At 40.0% G+C, this 18579-nt stretch overlaps 1 protein-coding gene across 2 annotated transcripts in view; it reads right to left on the bottom strand.

Annotated features, from left to right (window-relative positions):
- Positions 1-18579, bottom strand: part of GEMIN8 (gem nuclear organelle associated protein 8) — a 34367-nt gene that overhangs the window by 3792 nt on the left and 11996 nt on the right. The window contains exon 5 of one of the 2 annotated variants that reach the window (XM_074906965.1): positions 4851-5097. In XM_074906965.1, coding sequence (XP_074763066.1) covers positions 4851-5097 — 247 coding nt within the window. Of the gene's footprint in view, positions 1-4239; positions 5098-18579 lie in introns of those variants that run through there. The other variant, XM_074906975.1, reaches the window with a different exon arrangement.

The raw sequence follows: 18579 nt of genomic DNA, 5'->3' as shown, positions 1-18579 counted from the left end.
TCAGAAGTCTAGTTGGCTTTCTATGCCATCACCCAATGGCAGCTGTCTAGAGGACAGTGTGAGAAAATTCCACGAATAAAGCAGTATTTTGTTACCCCTTCCCAGCTTCCAGTAAGGTGCAGCTTAGGGAAATCCCAAGACAGTGGTGTGACTTAATTTTTAACAGCACCTGACAGACTTTTGCCTCACATCTTTATAGAACCCAGATTTTGGTAAACTGTTGCTATTTAGAAAAAAAGTCTAAAAATTGAAGTGGACCACTTTGAACTCAATTTGGGAAAAATCGACCAGTCCTTTCCACTTTTCTCATCCCTTCCTCCCCCTAAAGGTATTTCTTTGGGATGGCTGTAAACAGCAGTCATGGGGGTAGCAGTTTTGTGTATTTTGGCTTTTCAAAAAGACTTTGCAGGCAAAAGATCTGTGTAGTTTAAGGAACCAGCAGTAGTATTGGCATCATTAGGCTGAGAAATATTTTATTTTTAAAAACTACATATGTTCTCACTCTGTTTGCTTTCTTTCTTTGAAGAAAATTATTCATGATTAAAGGGGAAAAAAATCCTTCTGTGACTGTGTAATTAATAGAATCCATGCACAAATAATCTTGATTACACACTCAAAGCTCAAGATGAGCAAGTCTTTCTCCACTTTAGTCAAGCAAGAATTCAGTGCTACTCCTGTCCTGATGAAATTAATAGTTGAGGCTGATGAATGTGCACCCCCCTACTTCAAAGAATGGACTGAGTCCAAGCAATTCTTCCGCTATAATAGCCAGGTCTCCAAGACAATACACAATATCATGGTCTACCACCTACCCACCCAGAGCTCCACTGGTCATGTCTCTGCATACCAGCTCAGTAATTCCAGCTATGTAAGAATATATGAAGGGATGCAAGGCCTTGAACTTCATACTCCAGTTATAACCACCCTTCAGGAGCAGCCAGGACTCTCTCACAGGCCACTACTCTACCTAGGAAAAAGCCCGTAGAACTTCTTTCCTTTGGACTATCCAGGCAGGATCACAGGAGACAACAGACTGGGTTAGATGGTTGATGAATTAGCACACAAACATGAAGACAGAATTTTGTCACAGTGTGAATGTATTATTTATCAAATACTATATTCTCCAGTAACTTATACTTTTAAGAAACCAGAAGAAAAGCAGGGTTCTGGATGTTTCCTTTTGACAGACTGTATTTCGCATTTTGGGCAATAATCTTGGCCCCCCTGTAATTCTTTCAGCCAAAATATTCAGACCAGCATGCCAAAAATTATACTGAAAAATCCAAATTTAAGCAGCTGAACCAAAGCACCTTGCTTTTCTCAATTTCTATGCAGAGCTGGACTCCTGTTAATGCAAAAAGAGATGAAGATGCAATATTTGAAATATATTTCATACAGTGAATAAGAAGCTTTTGCAAAGAGAAAAAGACAGGAGTGAACAAATCTATATGGATTATATACATGTTTACCGTTTGCAAAGGCTGTTATGGAAATATATGTTGCTTTTATTTAAGCTTCTAAGTATGAGATGTTTGCAGTTAGCTATTATACAAGACTACCATCAAAAAGGATGAATACTTACCAATAAGGTTGATTAAAAGAAAACTTATGCTCATCAAAATTGTTTAATCTCTGCTCAGTTTGCCTGTATACACAGGCATACTAAACTGTCAGCTGCTTTACAGGGAAATCATTCTAAAGGACGAGCGTTCTTGACAATGTCACCAATGTGTAAGAGTAAGCAGTTCTTCTTTCTGTAGGAAACGTAGAGGTCATTGCTTCATTTGTATGTTAAATTTGTACTGTGTCAGTTCTGAAATTTTTTTTTTTTTAAGAATGCTTTCAGCAGGAAAGACTTATTACCATTTTCCCCCAACCTTCAAAGTCTCTTCAACCAATTACAAACTCTTCTTCTGAAGATGAGGCTGATTTGTGTATTTGCATGTAGCAAATAAGAAAACCAGTTTCTTAAATTAAGACTAATTGTACTTGCAACTTCAGGGTGTAATTCCTTCCATTGGAGCTGGGAAAAGCTTATGAGAAACACCACCACCATCAAGCGAAGAATTCCCTTTGGGCAGGACTGTAAAGTGAAGGTGCAATGTTCTGGATAAGGAATAATCAAGTCTGTGGCATCACAGTCGCATTCTAGTCAAGAGGCTGGTCTAACACTGTATTTGGGAGGAAAAAAAGTGTATATGGTCCCATGATTGAGGACTGCAGAAAGATGAGTGTTAGAGACATTCTGACTGAACAGGTATTTCTGAGTTGCAGTTGCATTGCTTCCATGATCACATTTTTTATGTGAGATATTTCTTAGAAATGTAAAATGACATAGGAGATGGAGTAAAAGAACTGTAACACAAAATCTCCCAGTTCTACTGAACTACTAGCATGTTAGTAGTTAGCACTACTAACTATCTGGCCAACTACCAGCAACAGCCCATCCTCTAAAATTCAGGAGCAGTATAGAGATTATTTGGCAGCAACTCTAAGTCTGTAGTAGTGTATTTCTCCCTTTCAGCCCTTAGTACATAGTTCCTAGGGAACACTTCATCCAGTTCTCTCTACTTCCAATCTCATGAAGCATATTAAACCCTCTCAGAAACAGTTAAAAGAACCAAAGGCAATGCAATTTCTTGTATGCTTTATATGAAGTAGGAAAGGAATTCAATGTTCGTCTTGTATGAGGTCTCTACAAATACTTTTGGAGGCCAGAATTTCTGCTTCTGCTAGCAGAACCAGTTGAATGCAGAAACAATCACACCAAGAGCTGGGAATTGGGTTGAAAAGTAAGAACAGTCCAGTTCTACCCATCTTCCTTTCTTCTGTACTGAACTGCACAGGGGAGTCACCATCACAACAGTGGAAACATTTCAAATAGAAAGACAGAGATCTATGCATGTTAATCTGGGAGAGGGTTTTCCCCCAGCAGATGCAGCAGCCCTCCCATTCATTTTGTACCATACCGTGCGTGTGTGGTATTGACTGGCATGCCGTGAAAGTCCTGTCAACACTCTTTGTGTTTCTCAATATGTTAAAACTGTCCTTGCTCTAAGTTCAGTCTTCCCTAAACAATACAGCAGCTAAAAGAAAGCTTTAGCATCTGAGAACTGAAGTGCTGAAGTATGGAAGTTTGTTTCTAAAAAAATAAAAATAAATTAAAAGGTGTTATGAAGAGAATTTATTTGGTCAACAAAAGGAAACACAAACAAAACAATGAATTTCTGACAAAACCTGCCAAAACCAAGAGTGAAGACAAATGCAGGACTGTTCATAACTTTCCCCTCTCCTGTCTCTCACAAGTTTTTCAGATTAATCACACTAGTAATAAGTCTGGGAGACTTAAATTTCAATGTTCAATTTAACTCCATCTTGTCACATCTAAAGTGAAGGAGGTGAAACTGAAAAGAAAATGCTGCTTTGAAAAACCACAGAAAGTAATAGTAAAACCAAAGCTATTCAAAACTGCGCTGCAGCCTTGCTTTGGTGCAGCTGGCTGCTGCAGGGGACACAGCACAACTGACAGTGTGTATTACAGACTACACATGCTAGAGAGATACACCAGACACAGTGGGCATGAAATGAGTTGTGACCCTCCTCTGTTGCCAGAAAGGCACATGAATGTTTGTCACAATTAAAGCAGCATAAGGTTCCTTTGCCTGGCATGGACATGCTGCTTAATATGAACTACAGCCCTTCAGCACACAATGACAGGTAGCAGCAATGCTTCACAGAAAGTCCTTGGAAATGTTCAGTATTCCATATTCTACAGAGTCACCAGTCCTGCCCCTCAAGTGACAGAAGTGGTGCCAAACAGCCTGTGCTGTGGATGAGTACACAGAGGCACATCTAACTTGCCTATGTTTAAACTTTGAGCATGTAATATACAGATGGGCATTGAAAAGCAGCACCTAAAATAAACACAAACCTTGGGGCTACATGGCTTCCACACCTCCATATACAGCATACAGATGTATCCTTAGTCTATCAAACTAACACATCTTCTTTAAAGCTTCAAACCAATTAGATGCTTTTTATTAGAATGGCAAAAAAAAAAAAAAAATCACTGTAGGCACTGGCCTCAAGAGTACTTTGTCCTCTTAAGTTTGTCTTCTGCTAAACAGATCTCTAACAGACATGGCCACATCAGGCTTCTCCCCCACTCCCCCCAGCTCCTTTATTAAAACATTCTTCTATATAATGGTGCTTTAGAGTCAAACTCCTGCCAGACAAGTATCAGTTTGGAAGAAAAACTTCCTGCTTTATTATAAACCTTTGAAAGATAATTCAAATGGCTGGGCTACAGTAATTTGATATGTTGTATCTTGGCCAGTGGGCTCCCCGTTCTCAAAAAAATCCAAGATTAGCAGACATAACACTTCAAGCTGTGCTCTGTTAAACAGGATCCAAATGCTACTATGTTAAGTAAGACTAGAAAATAGGATCACGCAATTTCCTAAATGAGAAGAGCAGACAATTCATACAGTCTTTTTCACATTGCTTTAAGTTTTCCCAGTTTACTGAATATAGACATTGTTATAGTTCTTGCAAGCAGGGTCAAGTCAGGCAGGTATAAAATAAGTGAAACACTGACTTAGGCAGGTTTAGTATTACGGTCCCTCCTATTACTACTTGACAACTGTACATAGGTAGAATGGACTCTGACTATCACTGACAAGACAGTGTAAAAGAAACACAGGGCAAAGAAACATGCTGCCCTTGCCAGCCTCTTCCCCAAAGCCCAACCAAAACCAAAATTTGCAGTTTGTTCTTTCAGGAGCATGACCTGACTGTGGCACCCAACCCTACAGCTCTGTGCCAGGTCCCAGCACAGTCCAGGTGCTCACAGTTTAAGGGGAATAATGGGCCAGTATTTAGGCTGCTTTTTGTCACAGTTTCTATCAAAGATAAGCTGCATGGCAGCCTCCATTGCCTGAATCTTCTCAGCTTCAGCACCATACAGTTTCTTCATTTCTGCCATTCGCCTTTCCCCAGGTCTTTCTGCAGGCGGCTGCACAGAACGCTCTGTCCTTTTGTAAAGGTCTTGATCAGCCTCCACATACTGGTGCTCAGCTTCCAGCTGCTGCTGTCTCCCTAGAGAAATAAACCACAGGAGATGTAAATTACTGAGCTGGCAACCAACCACATTTTATTTTAACTTTTTTAATATTACATATTCAAATTTGTGCTGGGACTAGGGGGCTGAGATCCACACATTCTAGGGTGCAGTCAACTTCAACAACTTACAAAACAAACTGCATGTTACTTGTCCTGCTGTGCTCATTATGCATAATGACAAATTCCTATTATATATCATGATAAAGCCTATGGAAGAAGTGCAGAGAAAGGAAGGTGATCCCAGAATTGAATCCTAAAACTGTGCAAAACTTCTGTATATATATAAAATATATATAATAACAAGTAAAAATCAGCATTGCTTCATTTCTCCCCAATATACACATGCCCTGAAAAGAAAAAGAAACAAACAAACAAAAAAAACCACCCCTCAAAAAACCCCCCCCCAAAAAGACAGTTATTTCAAAAGTAATGACTTAGCAGGTGACATAACGAAACAACGCACAGGACAATGCAACTTTAGCTGAACCACAGCCAAGAGAAAGCGTACTCTATGAGTACCTAGAGCTACTACTCTATGAAAATGAACAAATCAGTCTGTCACATAAGTGTCTGCTGTCAAGTGCATCCAATGAAACAAAGCTGTAAGCACTGTGTTTAGATGAACTATCTAACCTCATCCATTTCTCAAGACTTGCAAAGTTCAAAACCGACAACCTTACTGCTATTGGTTTCAAGACAAATCAAAACAGCACCCAACATAAATCCCTGCCCAAGTCTTTTAAAGAGGATTTAAAACAGTTCAGAGGTGAAACATTTGGCCAAATCTGTCTTCAAAAATCCTCTTTGGTAAGCCCAATTAGGAAGGAACAACTTGATTTTGTGTACCCAAACTTAACTCCACTTTCTAGGTGCTGCTCTGATGGAACAAATAATGCTCCATGCAGCTAAAACAGCAAAGTGCTACACAAGACTCTTCTCTTATGGGGACATTTCTACAAGTTGAACTCTTTTGCCTAACAATTACAAGTAACAGTTCTCAAAACCACGTCACTGAAACAGATCACTACTAATGACAGCACCTTTTTTTTAAAAAATACCCCAAACCAAAACATTAAAAGGGACAGAGCGTCCACAGGTCAGGATGCATTAGTCACATACAGGACATGCTTCTCCGCATTTGGTGCCATATACCGCTTCCCTCCTTCCCCTAAGACAGAGATACAGCTTCCACAAACACATGACATCTGCAAACTCTAATGCAATGTTAAGTATCCTGACATATCTGTGTCAAACATCTGCAGTTGATTTTTACACTGGAAAGTACTGATAGAGAGCAGCCACATGACTGTCTGTCAGCCTTCCTAAATGAATTATCCTCTGTACCTCAATCACAGAAAATAGATACTTTAAACAGTATAATCAGAAACTTCAATTTTGGCATCTGTTTGTCTGACAGGTACACAGCTTTTGTTATGTCATTTCAAACACCATCCACAGTTTTGTACTGGTAGTCGAAGGGCAGGAGGGCTTGAGGGGTTATTAGCAATGTATTCCAGAGAGCCATTTCACTTTCTGAGATTTTGCTTTAAGGACACACCCCTGAAGTGGGCTGCACTGCCAGAATTCACAAGGAAACATATATTAGAGTCTGTATGTTTTTGGAAGAGTCAGATTTATTTGGTGTCAGGCCATTCTAACCAGAAGGTCTGAATTAGAAGAACTAACACTGCCTACAGAGGGCCCAGCACTACGAGGACAGGTTATAGCACTCGGGCTCTGACTACACAGGTCACTTGCATCCCACTGAAACAAACTTCCTGGGACACCAGACTGCACACAACTAGGTAACATGCTTCTAAGCATGAACCTAATGTAATTTGTGCTGAATAATGTTAGACAGAAAACAAAAATCTATGCTGAAAACCCATTGTTTACCACTATAGGTTATACAGCAAAACTCTGGCAGGGCAATAAATCGCACCCATATTTGTTGACTCTCTTGGGCCACAAAGATAATTCCTTGTACTTCTGTATTGCCCATGGAAATTTTTTATTCATTAGTTTCATAGTTGCATGCTAGAGACAGCTGCTTCCTCGCTTGCTTGGCGTAGAATGCTCTCTGATAGCTCATTGCACACAATAACACTTAAGAAAAATTAATTTCTCTGGAGATAGATAATGAATTCTTCTGTTTGGAAATTAAATGAGTCTCTAGCAGAAGCTGTATGATGGATGAGTGGATTACAGTTTAGTGTGCATCCATCTCCATTTTGTAGCACAGAGTAGTTCAGAAACCCACACATCCTAATGTTAACAATCAAAATAATAATACCTACTTAAATTCCATCCTCAAAACTACCTAACAACGTCTGGAGTATGTTTTACTTTATCAGATGTACTGCCCTTAACTTTCTCACCTGACTTTTACTATTCCATTGCTACTGGTTAAAAAATTCCCAGAGTAACTCTATTACAGTCTCAGACATGTAAATCAGGTCTACAGAGTCCAGGCAGAGGCTGGGGACAGAAATCTGCTACAGGGACTCATGGTTTTTTTTATACCAAAGGCTGAATTTGAGCATAGAACAAAGCAGCTGTTGCTGGTAATACCACTGTGACTGTGTGGAATATGTTGCAGTTTCAAGTAAGTTACTTGTGGAGAGATACTACCACGACAAACTCACTGTCAGTGATGGCACTATTTGCTGTTATGGACAATCAAGGAAAGAGAAGCCATGGAACTAAATGGGTATGTAAACTACTGCTTTTCCAAAAGCAGTATTTCCAGCCAAACAGAGATACGAAATAGGTGACAGCAGAGAAGTTTTGTCCTGTTGAGATGCACACTAAACTTTCTTTGGTGGGGGAGGGGCTAGGAAGTAGAACTGCTTTTATTTCCATCAGTCTGGGTTCTTTCCATTACCTCAAAACTTACTTTAAGAACAATACAAAGCAATACAACTTGAGCTAAATGTACAACTACCTCTTAATCAAGAAGACGACAGCAAGTATCTGACAATGGAAAAAACAAAATTATAAACTGTCTATAGCTCTAAACCTATAGGGGCAACCAGAATTTCTCTGAAGCAAGCACCAAATATTTGTCCATGAATAGCAAGGTTTATCAAAACACTAATTCTCAGCCTGCAGCAATTAAGTCCCCAGCTCATTCTCAAATCAGTTTCACACTCCAAATTCTTAAGTTACTGTGCTGTCAAGTTCTAAATGTGAAACAAATAATTTTCACACAATTCTAAGTAGTTCCTCCTTCCACTTCACATAGGCTAAAATAAATGCGCTTTCTTTTACAGCATTCAGCTTCAACTATTGGCAAGCTTCTCCCAATCATGGAACAGTATTTTGCAAACATTCACAAGGCATGCAGGGCAGCTGCAGTGGTGGCTGGTTCCTGCACAAAGGAAAAGCATTGCTGACATTTTCTTAATTGGTCAGTTTCGTTTCTTCCCAAAAATTCTCTTCCTCTCTTGAAGCTCTTTTCAGAATTAACCTATTCCCACCAAGTTCAGTTCTGCTGGGAAGTCATCATTACCTGGCCAAAATCAGTTGAGACAGCTTTTTCCAACACAGTAAATAGTCTTTTTTCTTTATATTTAAGGAATACTGAGATCTCTACCCAACTCATACTGCATCCTGCGACATCGTCAGTGATTCTAGGCCTTCTGGAAGAAAATTTTAGGTTGCTGTTCCCCCCCACACTTTTCCCACCTTTTATAGATGACTTGTAACCTGGGCTATACTCACTGAAAAGTGAACAAATATACACAACTACCCCCATCCCCATGTACTGCCAAAAGCAGGATAAACAGTAACTAGTATCTTAGTTATTTCACTGCAGTTGGGGTTTCATATGCAAACGCCCTCTTACACACTTTCAGCAAAACTATGACCTAAGCCTTTCAAGATGTAAGCTCTTTTCCCCGTAGGCCCTTAGAAACTCAGATGTCTTGTTTCTCTTACTTTACAAAAAGGAAAACGTCATATATTTTCCATAAATTTGATCCACTTTGCTCTTTCTTTCTTTCTTTCTTTCTTTCTTTCTTTCTTTCTTTCTTTCTTTCTTTCTTTCTTTCTTTCTTTCTTTCTAATATCCTTTGAGAAGCTGAAGTAGTAATAAAAAAAAATTTCCTCTCTGGAATTCATCCTTTTCTTATTAAAAGACAAAACACAACTGCAAAACAAAACAAGGAAAAAAACAACCTCAAGACCAAACCCCAAATAATTTCTCTTATTTGGAGAGAAGTCTCCATGGAGAGACTTCTCAACATTAAAAGGAGATAAAAGTAGGGAGGGTAATTATCTATGTTTTATTTTTGATGAAAGATTCATACCCCGCATTGTGTTGTTTTTTGTACCATTTTCAGCTCTTAATATTTATACATCCCACCCTTAGCTCACTGTAGCCAGTGATCATACGCAATCTGATGACATCTCTTATACAGGCAGCCTTCTCCACAGTTCTCTAGGTGCACGAATGCTGCAGTCTGCCATGCTCTGCCCCACATGAGGGTAGCTATGGAAAGAGACCAAGGGCTTGCTCCTCGTAAGTGTCAAATGGCCTTTACTGACTTTGAGTTTCTTGCTTAGTTAGCACATTATCCTTCAAGGAAATATTGTGCTTTGCCCAGCCTTGATCTGTTTTTTCTCTTCCATGATTTCAGACTGACCTATACGCCTGTTCATATCTGTCTGCTTAATTCAAATGATGAATGATTTTCTGTTACTGCTGCATGTGCACTTTCTGAGCTCTCTCATCTTGTCTTAAATGCTACCTGAGTTGATCTTGAGCAGCCCACACTAACAGAGTTAAAAACACTACCCATTTCTACTGATTAAAAACTCCTAGTTCTCTCTTTGAATGCCACTTCCCACAGGCTTATCTGCTGTGTTAAATGTTCTGCCCACACAGGCTTCTCGATGCTAAATGCCAGCTTCTTCATCTCCCTAGAAAACCTAAGTACCTTTACCATAAACTTACATGAGTTTTCCTGAAGTGATAGCAGCAGACCATTTTATTATGCCTATACTTACACGAACCAGGCATACCATGGGGAAAACCAAAATCTTTGCGTAAAGGAATTCCAACAAAATAAGGATTTGTGAACAGGATATTCAAGAAGTTTAATTTCTACAGAGGTCTGGATTTCCAGAGGGCTAACAGCTCAAACATTACCCTTTATCAAGTGCAAAGCTTTGCAGGATAACAGTTTCCATCAGCGGGAACCTAAAAGATACAAACAATTGTGACTTACCCTCACATCTGTAAAGATAAAATATTCTGGGTTGCTGAAAACAGTACAGTCTCACTTGCTGGAGGATTACTTTGGAACACTAAGCAACTTAGAGGAATTGTGGAAACATACTAAAAGGAGAGAGTGATGATTTTATAGAGGAATGAACAGCCTCATTCTAGCTGTAAACTGGCTTGGGGAAAACAAACTTAGGTTTAAATTTCTCCTTAAATGTAAAACCTTGTGCTTGCAAAAAATGTAACAAAAGGATTACAGATAACATAATGTAACTGCCCTCTTCCCGTTTTTAACAGAAGTCTGATCTTCAAAGAAGTGGAGACAGCTAGGCCATATCTTAATATGCCAGCAGTCTACCTATGCAGAAAAATCAAATGCTGTAGCTGGCTTGAAAACACTAGTTCGGAATAAAAGTGACTTTTGTGGGGGAGTAATTGCCTGAAGTGATACAGTGTCACAACCACCATGAAAGAGAAGTACCAAAAATGCTGAAGGTATTAAAAGTCCCAAGTAGATATACCAAAAGGTTTTCCATCTGCTAGCTGAGGTGGGAATGAGTTAAAAGTACTTGAATATTTCACCACATATATCCACAAGCAATGCAATATTCTCAAGAAAAAAGAAAATGTTCTGTTACAGGCTTTGAAGTAAGAGCAGATGTGATTCCTTGGCAAGCTTGTGGCAGTCTGAAACCACGGTTGCATGGACATTTTTCTTTCCTCAGCTACAAAACCAGAGCATGCAGTTTCTGCTCCTCTTCTCCCTTAGCTGCATGCTCCAGCTCCCAGGCCCCTGAAGGATGCTGCTACCATTGTCTAAGGGGCTACACAATAAATCCTACAAAAAACCCACACCAAAAAAATGCCCAACCACCCCAACAAGTTATCTTTAAGCCTGGTATAGTTCAGCCTCTTTGCACTACACATGCTGAACTAAAGGGGCAGCGCTGGAGCAGGACTGAATGGCTAGGAAGAAAAACTGCTTAACCTGGCTTTGGTACTGAGGGATGTTCATTGAAGCATAGCCTGACTGAAAACCCATTGGTAAAAACAGGAAATAGTCTAAGGCAAGAGTGTGCTCCCTAAGAAAGATGCAATTGCAACAGCCTGTCCAAGCAGAGAGCAAACAGATTTTGCAAACCTGAAATACTCAGCTTGATACCTTCTCTTTCGCTATAATAGAGATTTTCTACCCATTCTGAAGAGGATAGCTCTGTAGAAAGAGGGCAAAATTACTTACCAAGACAGCAAGGGGAGAGAAACTACCTTTGAAATCAAAATGAATAGAAAGCCAGGAAGTAAGGTTAGAACCAAGGTGTTCCAATTCCAGGTTTGCTACTATGTGGTATGTATCATTCTCAAGTTAATTAGCCACATGCCTCACTGTAACAGATCTGTAAAATGATTCTAATACTTTCCTACCTGACAGAGTTTTAAAGAATTCATTATCTCCCATTATTTTGAAATCTGTGGCTTAAGTAACTTGGCAGAAAGTTACACAGTTAATCAGAGAATACAGAAGCTGATTTCTGTTTTAGAAATAGGATTAAAAGCCAAGAAGGGCTGTCTTGTGGTCTCCAAAACAAACCGCCAAAGATCCTTGATGGAAACAATATAAGCCTTCATGTCCATGTTTACACTAGCAGTAGGCTACACTGGTTACTGCCTAGCTAAACAACAAATCACCTTTCTTTTATTTTCTTCTACTACCTTGCACAATGAAACCCTTAAGAAGGGATATTCAAATCAATTCAAACAGTCAAACCCCATAAACACAAAGCAAGGAGCTAGTCTAGTGAAATCTCAAGTGAAAACCTGCTTTAGAAATCTGAAAGCTCTAGATGTAATTCATAATCAAGTATGTGTGCACCCAGGATAGAAAACACACAGGCAAGCCCAACATAACCAGGGGTCTGTATGACACCAAAGGCACCAGGGTGTCCAGACTGTGCACTTGTGCCATCTGACAGGACTAAACAGCCAGGAAGTTGCTGACTGACCAATGTTTAGATATTGGTACAGGATCAGGCACTGGCAGCTGCCTCTAGTAAGGATCAAGTCTAAAGCAATAAGATTAAATACAGACCAGCTGACTGTGCAGTCCCATCCCCCAAAACAACTCCAATCTGTCACTGATGGCAACAATGCTGACGCCAGACAAAGACACCAGTGCTAATCACAAGGATTACTTAAATCTATATATAACTGTATCCCTATATACACATACGTTTATGGCACAGAGGAGACTGAACAAGGAAATGTTCAAATTTAAAAGTGCTTCTTTAAAAGCAAACGAGCATGTCGAAGAAACACGAGTTTCACAATAATTTTTTACATGCGCCCTGAATAGATATTAAACACATGGACTTGGAATAAAGTGTTCCATAATGTAGAGAGCACTAGACAGTTTAAATAATGATGAAAGTTTGGTGCTTTCAGGAAAAAAAAAAAGGAAGTAGCTTGTGACAGTCTTCTAAATCAAACTTGCACATTCAAACTTTACATTGAAATTTCTTTGACTCCAGTCACAAACTACACTGCTGAATTCAAGACTGGCTTATTGTATAATATGAGAAAGCAATTATTGTATAATATGAGAAAGCAATTATTGTATAATATGAGAAAGCAATATATGCAGGGAAATCTGCTACTTTATAAAAAATATTTGAAAAACAGGTTTTTTGAGAGCAACCTTTATCTATGTCACTGATTTTCTGAAAGGAAGCATACTCAGGCAATGTACTGACCTTTCAGTTAACCGGCAGGTCTGTAATTTAGTATTACTGCAAACATGCAGAATTAAATAACAACGTCTGATACAGATAAAATTTATTTCAGCAAGTAAATATGCATTTTTTCTATGCTGTTAGTAAATTGCAGTCTGCTGCCTGACCAATCATTTTAAAAGAGATCCAGAAAGAGGGTCAAACTAAAGGAATCTGCAAAACATCACAACTTGAAAAAGAAAGGGCTGAAGGGTAGCTTTGGAAACTTATTTTACCTCTGACCTTCCGAGCTTCTCATTGCTCATTTCAGCATTCTAATAAATTAAACATACATAAATACATAAGGATAATTGCTATGCCCAGTACTAAAACCACAACAAAAAACTTTGAGAAAATATGCCAGAGAAAACCTGCAGATGTGCATCTGTCGTACCTTCTGCAAAAGGCAAAAGTTTGACACTATAACTAATCCCAGAGTTGGTTGCTGAAGCATAAATCTGAGTATGGTCTCCTTTCAAAGAGGCAGCTGGAATCCTGCCCTTATGAAAGACAAGTTGTACTTCTTAGCAAGGGGGAGCTCCATGTCTCCCCTCTGTTACTTCAGTGGGGCAATTCACACACAAAGGAAGTGTTTAAGTGACTTGATGAAGACTTTACATGAGGAGAGCCATCAGACTAAAGCTCATCTAGCCTGACAGCCTGTTCATGACAGAGGTCAGTAACTAATGCCAAGGGAAGAATGCAAAAGCAGGGAATGCAAGAAACTACACATCACCAACTCTACCTACTCAGAAATGGAGAGATGGGAAAAAGGCAGATACTTCTTCCTGCACTCCTCCAAAGCCAGCCAGATGCTCTGCCATCTACCACCTCAACACCTCCTCCACCAACATGTGACACATAATGCCGTCTCCATAGTATGGACTCTTCTACAATTTATCAGCCTCCTTCCCACCATACCAGTGGCCAAAAATCCCAGAGTAATGATAACTCATGAATTTTAAAGTGTGTCTTCCAACTGTTCTGCTCAGCAACCACATCTGATATTGCAGACCTCCTAGAAAGGAGGGTGCACTGCAAGGCTTGTGCAGAGTGAGAGAACAGCAGCATTGGCTTGTTAGTATTTGAACAACCATATTAAGATTGAGGGCTAGCATGCTCTTTGGAGACCCACATTCCTTTGCAGTTTCTCTAATTTCCATGAATACAGAGCTGACTTTTCGAGCAACAACCACCACTTCATCAACTACAAATTAAATTAAACCCATGAGATTATTATCCAGCTAAATGTGAACAATAACAATCAAAAGTATGACACCCATGTTATTTATTTCAGTACAAACCTTATTTCCGTACAAATATCCATTTAAGATTTATTCTTCATTTTGTATTGCCTCCATGATATCAGTGTTTTGCAGAGCAGTGTTATAACAACTTAGACGTATGCCTTGAAAATATCAGGGGAAGCTCTGATATCCAGATAAACAGGTTTGGGTACTTTGGAGGCCAATAACAATATGAACAGCTGAATCAACCTGTACTGAGTACTTCATATGGCTGCAGCACAACTGTTTCTTGGTGTGCTGTTCTATCAACCTTCTCTATTTTCCTGAGAGACTGGGAAGTGCTATCATCACTGTATTACAGGTCCAAATAAAAAGAAAACGGACAAAAATTCCTAGAGTACGTGGTGCTCTAGACTCCTTGGAATGGGCTTCACAGTAGGTCATATCACAAAATGGCACAGGTGCTCAACCCAGCCACTGAAAAAAGAAGAGTGACAATGTTCTCTTGCACCTTGGGGTTTAAGATCCATCATCTTTTGGGTAAATGACTAGCTCCCTTCTTACTGGAAGGCATGGTTGGGAGGGAAAGATTATTATTTTGGATATCTGCTTCTAAATTCCACCTGTATTGAAAGGTTTTCTGGATGTAGTCTCAAATGGCATGTCCAAGGTCATGATGGAAGTCTGTAAAGGCCACCCAAGTCTGAGATGGGTAGTCTAACAGCCTCTGTCTGTCTCTATCACTTGATTTTACTAGGAAGCAAGTTTCAGAAAAACTCAGGCACATGGAAGTCTCTGAACTCTCAGTTTGTGCCTCAAGAGCACCCACATTTTCCTAATGACAATGGATGTGAATTCCATCTGGATGCTTCTGATAAAACTGAGGCACAGTGAGAGATGTTGAAAAACAAATGGTGCCTCTGAAGTCTTGGCATTAACACCACCGCAGTAAAAATAGCAGGGGTAAATTATGTGTCTCCAAGCACATCCAGTTTGCTTTATAACAGAGACCTAAAATGTGTAATGCTTGAGATATTCTGTCATGCTGTGAGCAGTGATTCTGCCATGATTCTGAGCAGTTTTTGTAGATAAAGAGCATAGAAAACACACAGCATCATTATATCCATTTCCACCTGTCTTTGACATTTGCTTTTCACGATTACTCCAGTGCTGTACACCCTGAAACTTTAACATCCTTGCTACAGCAACTGTGCCCCAGGTAGATATAAAAAGGTTGTGTTAGAAAACGCTTAATTCATAGCCCACACTGTCACTGTCCACTTACAAGGTTGAGAGTATCACACTAAAGGTAGATGAATTCATATTTATCAGGACAGAACTGAGACAAGAGCTCTCTCCTAAGTAAAATAATTTAGAGATCCAGAAATGCTGCACCTAGGTGGAACCAGTGATCGAGGAATTTTAGGGGAAATGGAAACGTGCACAAACTGTGAAGGCAGACTGCCCAAGTCGAGTAATTAGCACAGAGCAGCTTTTATGCTGCTTTTCGCTAGAGCTGTGTCTGTCAGCATGGCCTCACCTGCTCTTTTCCACAGCAGCTGCAGCTGCCTTCACAGGCTCCCCGGCAGGGACAAAGACTGAAGAGAAGACTAGAGGAGCCACTCAGAGCAGCTGCAGATGCTAATGGCGTGAGCAGGCAGACCTGCCTTCAAAAATTATCAACACCAGTTCTGAGTGTAAGTAGTGTCTGCGTCTTCCCACACCAAACTGTTCCCATATGAAGGAATCTTCCATAACAGCATTTGGAAAGCTATTTTTGCTCTTACAAGACCAGGGAAGGACTCCTTGTTTCCCACACAGCATCTCAGCCCTGGGGTCTATCCGCCTGGTGGTTCTTTACCAAAGCTTTGCAGAGCCCAGGTATGTCACAGCAATGCCCTCAAACCTTGGAAACCACACGGACATAAACCAGACACTGATACTCTGCTTGTCTGACCTAAAACTGAATTACTGCATTTATTTTCTTTGTAAAGTGAAAGTCCCAACAGCTAATCCATCAGAGCAAGCTACTGACCTATTTCTGCAGGATCCTTCTAAGACCAGAAATTATCAAGAAACAGCTATCAAAAGCAGATCTAACACATGGATGGTGAGAGATAGAGCAGCTGAGAGGAGCAATGATCTGTCTCTGTCCTGCACACCTTATTCTCATATCCTCAAGACAAGTCCAGGCAGAAGAATTTTACCACAGCACTGACTTACTAAGAGCAGCAACAATACACGACTACCAGACTTCTCTTACTGACTCACAAATATCTTAGGGATAATAGCTCTCTGGGAGAAAGTGTAGCTCAAATCCTGTATTTGTTCAGCAAAGATGATGTCAACAGGATGTGCTTCAGTCACAGGGATGACATTAACTTAACTGTTAAGCAAAAGGCCTGGAATGAATAATTCTTCTCAGATCATATTATTCATTCTTCTATCACTTGAGGCTTTTGCTTACTTCCTGCTGAGGTACTCAAAATCCCTTATAAATATGAGTAAGTTGAACCTCTCAACAAGCCACCTGAGGTATGTAGTATCTCCACTGTAATAAGAGGAACATATTAGACAGACAAATAAAGGGTGACAATTTCAAACACAGGTTTCCAAAGTTTACTACATATTTTCATATTAAGACACCACTCTTCGTTTCCATCATATGTAAGAGGAAATAAGAGGTGTTTGACATCTTGGCATCCCTCTTAGAGCAATATCTATCCTACAGTTAACACTGAACCACATGAGCTTCTTTTCCCTTGCTCCTAGCTGTAAACTGGCTGTGACTCAGCTACCAGTACTGCACAACATGCTTAGGAAGAACTGAGCCCAGTACAGCCCCTAGCAGGTAGGGCAGCAGCATTCCAGGCCCCAGCTCCACCCAACCGTCCAGGCTGCACACATGGGAGTGTGGTCCACAGCATCCTCACAGGCCACATAGGAGCTGAAACCTGAGGCATCCCTTAGCAGCAAAACAAGAAGCCTCGCCTTGCTCTTGTGTACTTTCAGGGGTTGCCAACACTGTCAGAGTCTAAGACTGAGGCACATAACAAATAAGAAAGACTTCACATAAAATTTCAGTTGTGTTCTCACACAACTCTCCTGAGCATGCAGCAGAGGATATCCATTTTTGACTGCATCTGGTCCAGTGATACAGAAAACACGATGTTTCCTTAGCAGCACCTCAAGCTTTCTAGTTTCTCTCTTCCATTAATTCCTGTAGCAGTAAGTACACCTATACAGCATAACGTCCATTCGTTGCAAAACATGTTGGATTCACAGGAAAGACATAGGTCCACATAGCAAAGCTATACATTCTAAGCTCAAATTCTGTCTCTAGTATGAGATCTAAGGACATTTTCTTGACTATCACATATTCCAGGGATGGCTGTGTTCCCAAGCTGATACTCTTAGTATAAAAATGATCTTATCTCTTATAAAACGGATATAAAACTGTGTCCAACTGTTGCTCTCCAAATGCAATTTAGACCCTCTATTTCTGCAAGTTACAGATTAGTTTTCAATATTAAAGCACTGGAAATTGTGGTGCTTTTCCTTGTTTCTCTAGCAAGGATACATTTTCTCAGCTGTTGGCTTCCAGTACCAAATAATGCAACCTCTATGTTGGACACAGTGTGCACACTTGAGAGGATTCTGCTGCTACACAATAAAAGGTTCAATCATCAAAATCAGAGATGTGGTACAAAGGAGAGCCTTTCACATTTCTCCTTCAGTTCACAAAAGAACACGCTTCAAAAGCATCTCTCAAGCACCCACACATATTGCAGAGAGCACTCTTATTTCACAGGCATTTCTTAGAAGCTTCAGCAATTCATCTTCCAAAGACAGTGGTAAAAGTTCATGTGACAACAAGGCTGACAAAGCCAAGAAAGCTGAACAGATATAAGTTCACTATGCACACTGTTTAGGGTTGGGAGGAAGAAATGAAAAAGATGCTGGTGACCAAGAGTAAGAATTTGAACTACAGTCTGTTGGAGAAAAAGACAGATGAAGAACAGGGAGAAGCATTTACCAAAAGTGAAGGAAAGAAGGAAAACATGGTGGCAAAAAACCTGCATCACAGTGTTTTCAAAAGAAGCACACAGGCTTTAAACAAAACCAAAAGCTTCATGTATCTGGTACGGTTCAAACATGTTTCAAAACTCTGAAAATCCCATTACTCCTTCTTCACAGAAGAGACAGTGGCAACTGTCAT

The sequence above is a fragment of the Athene noctua genome, chromosome 1 (genome assembly GCF_965140245.1).
Source record: "Athene noctua chromosome 1, bAthNoc1.hap1.1, whole genome shotgun sequence".
Lineage (NCBI taxonomy): Eukaryota > Metazoa > Chordata > Aves > Strigiformes > Strigidae > Athene > Athene noctua.
This window is presented reverse-complemented; position numbering and strand designations above follow the sequence as displayed.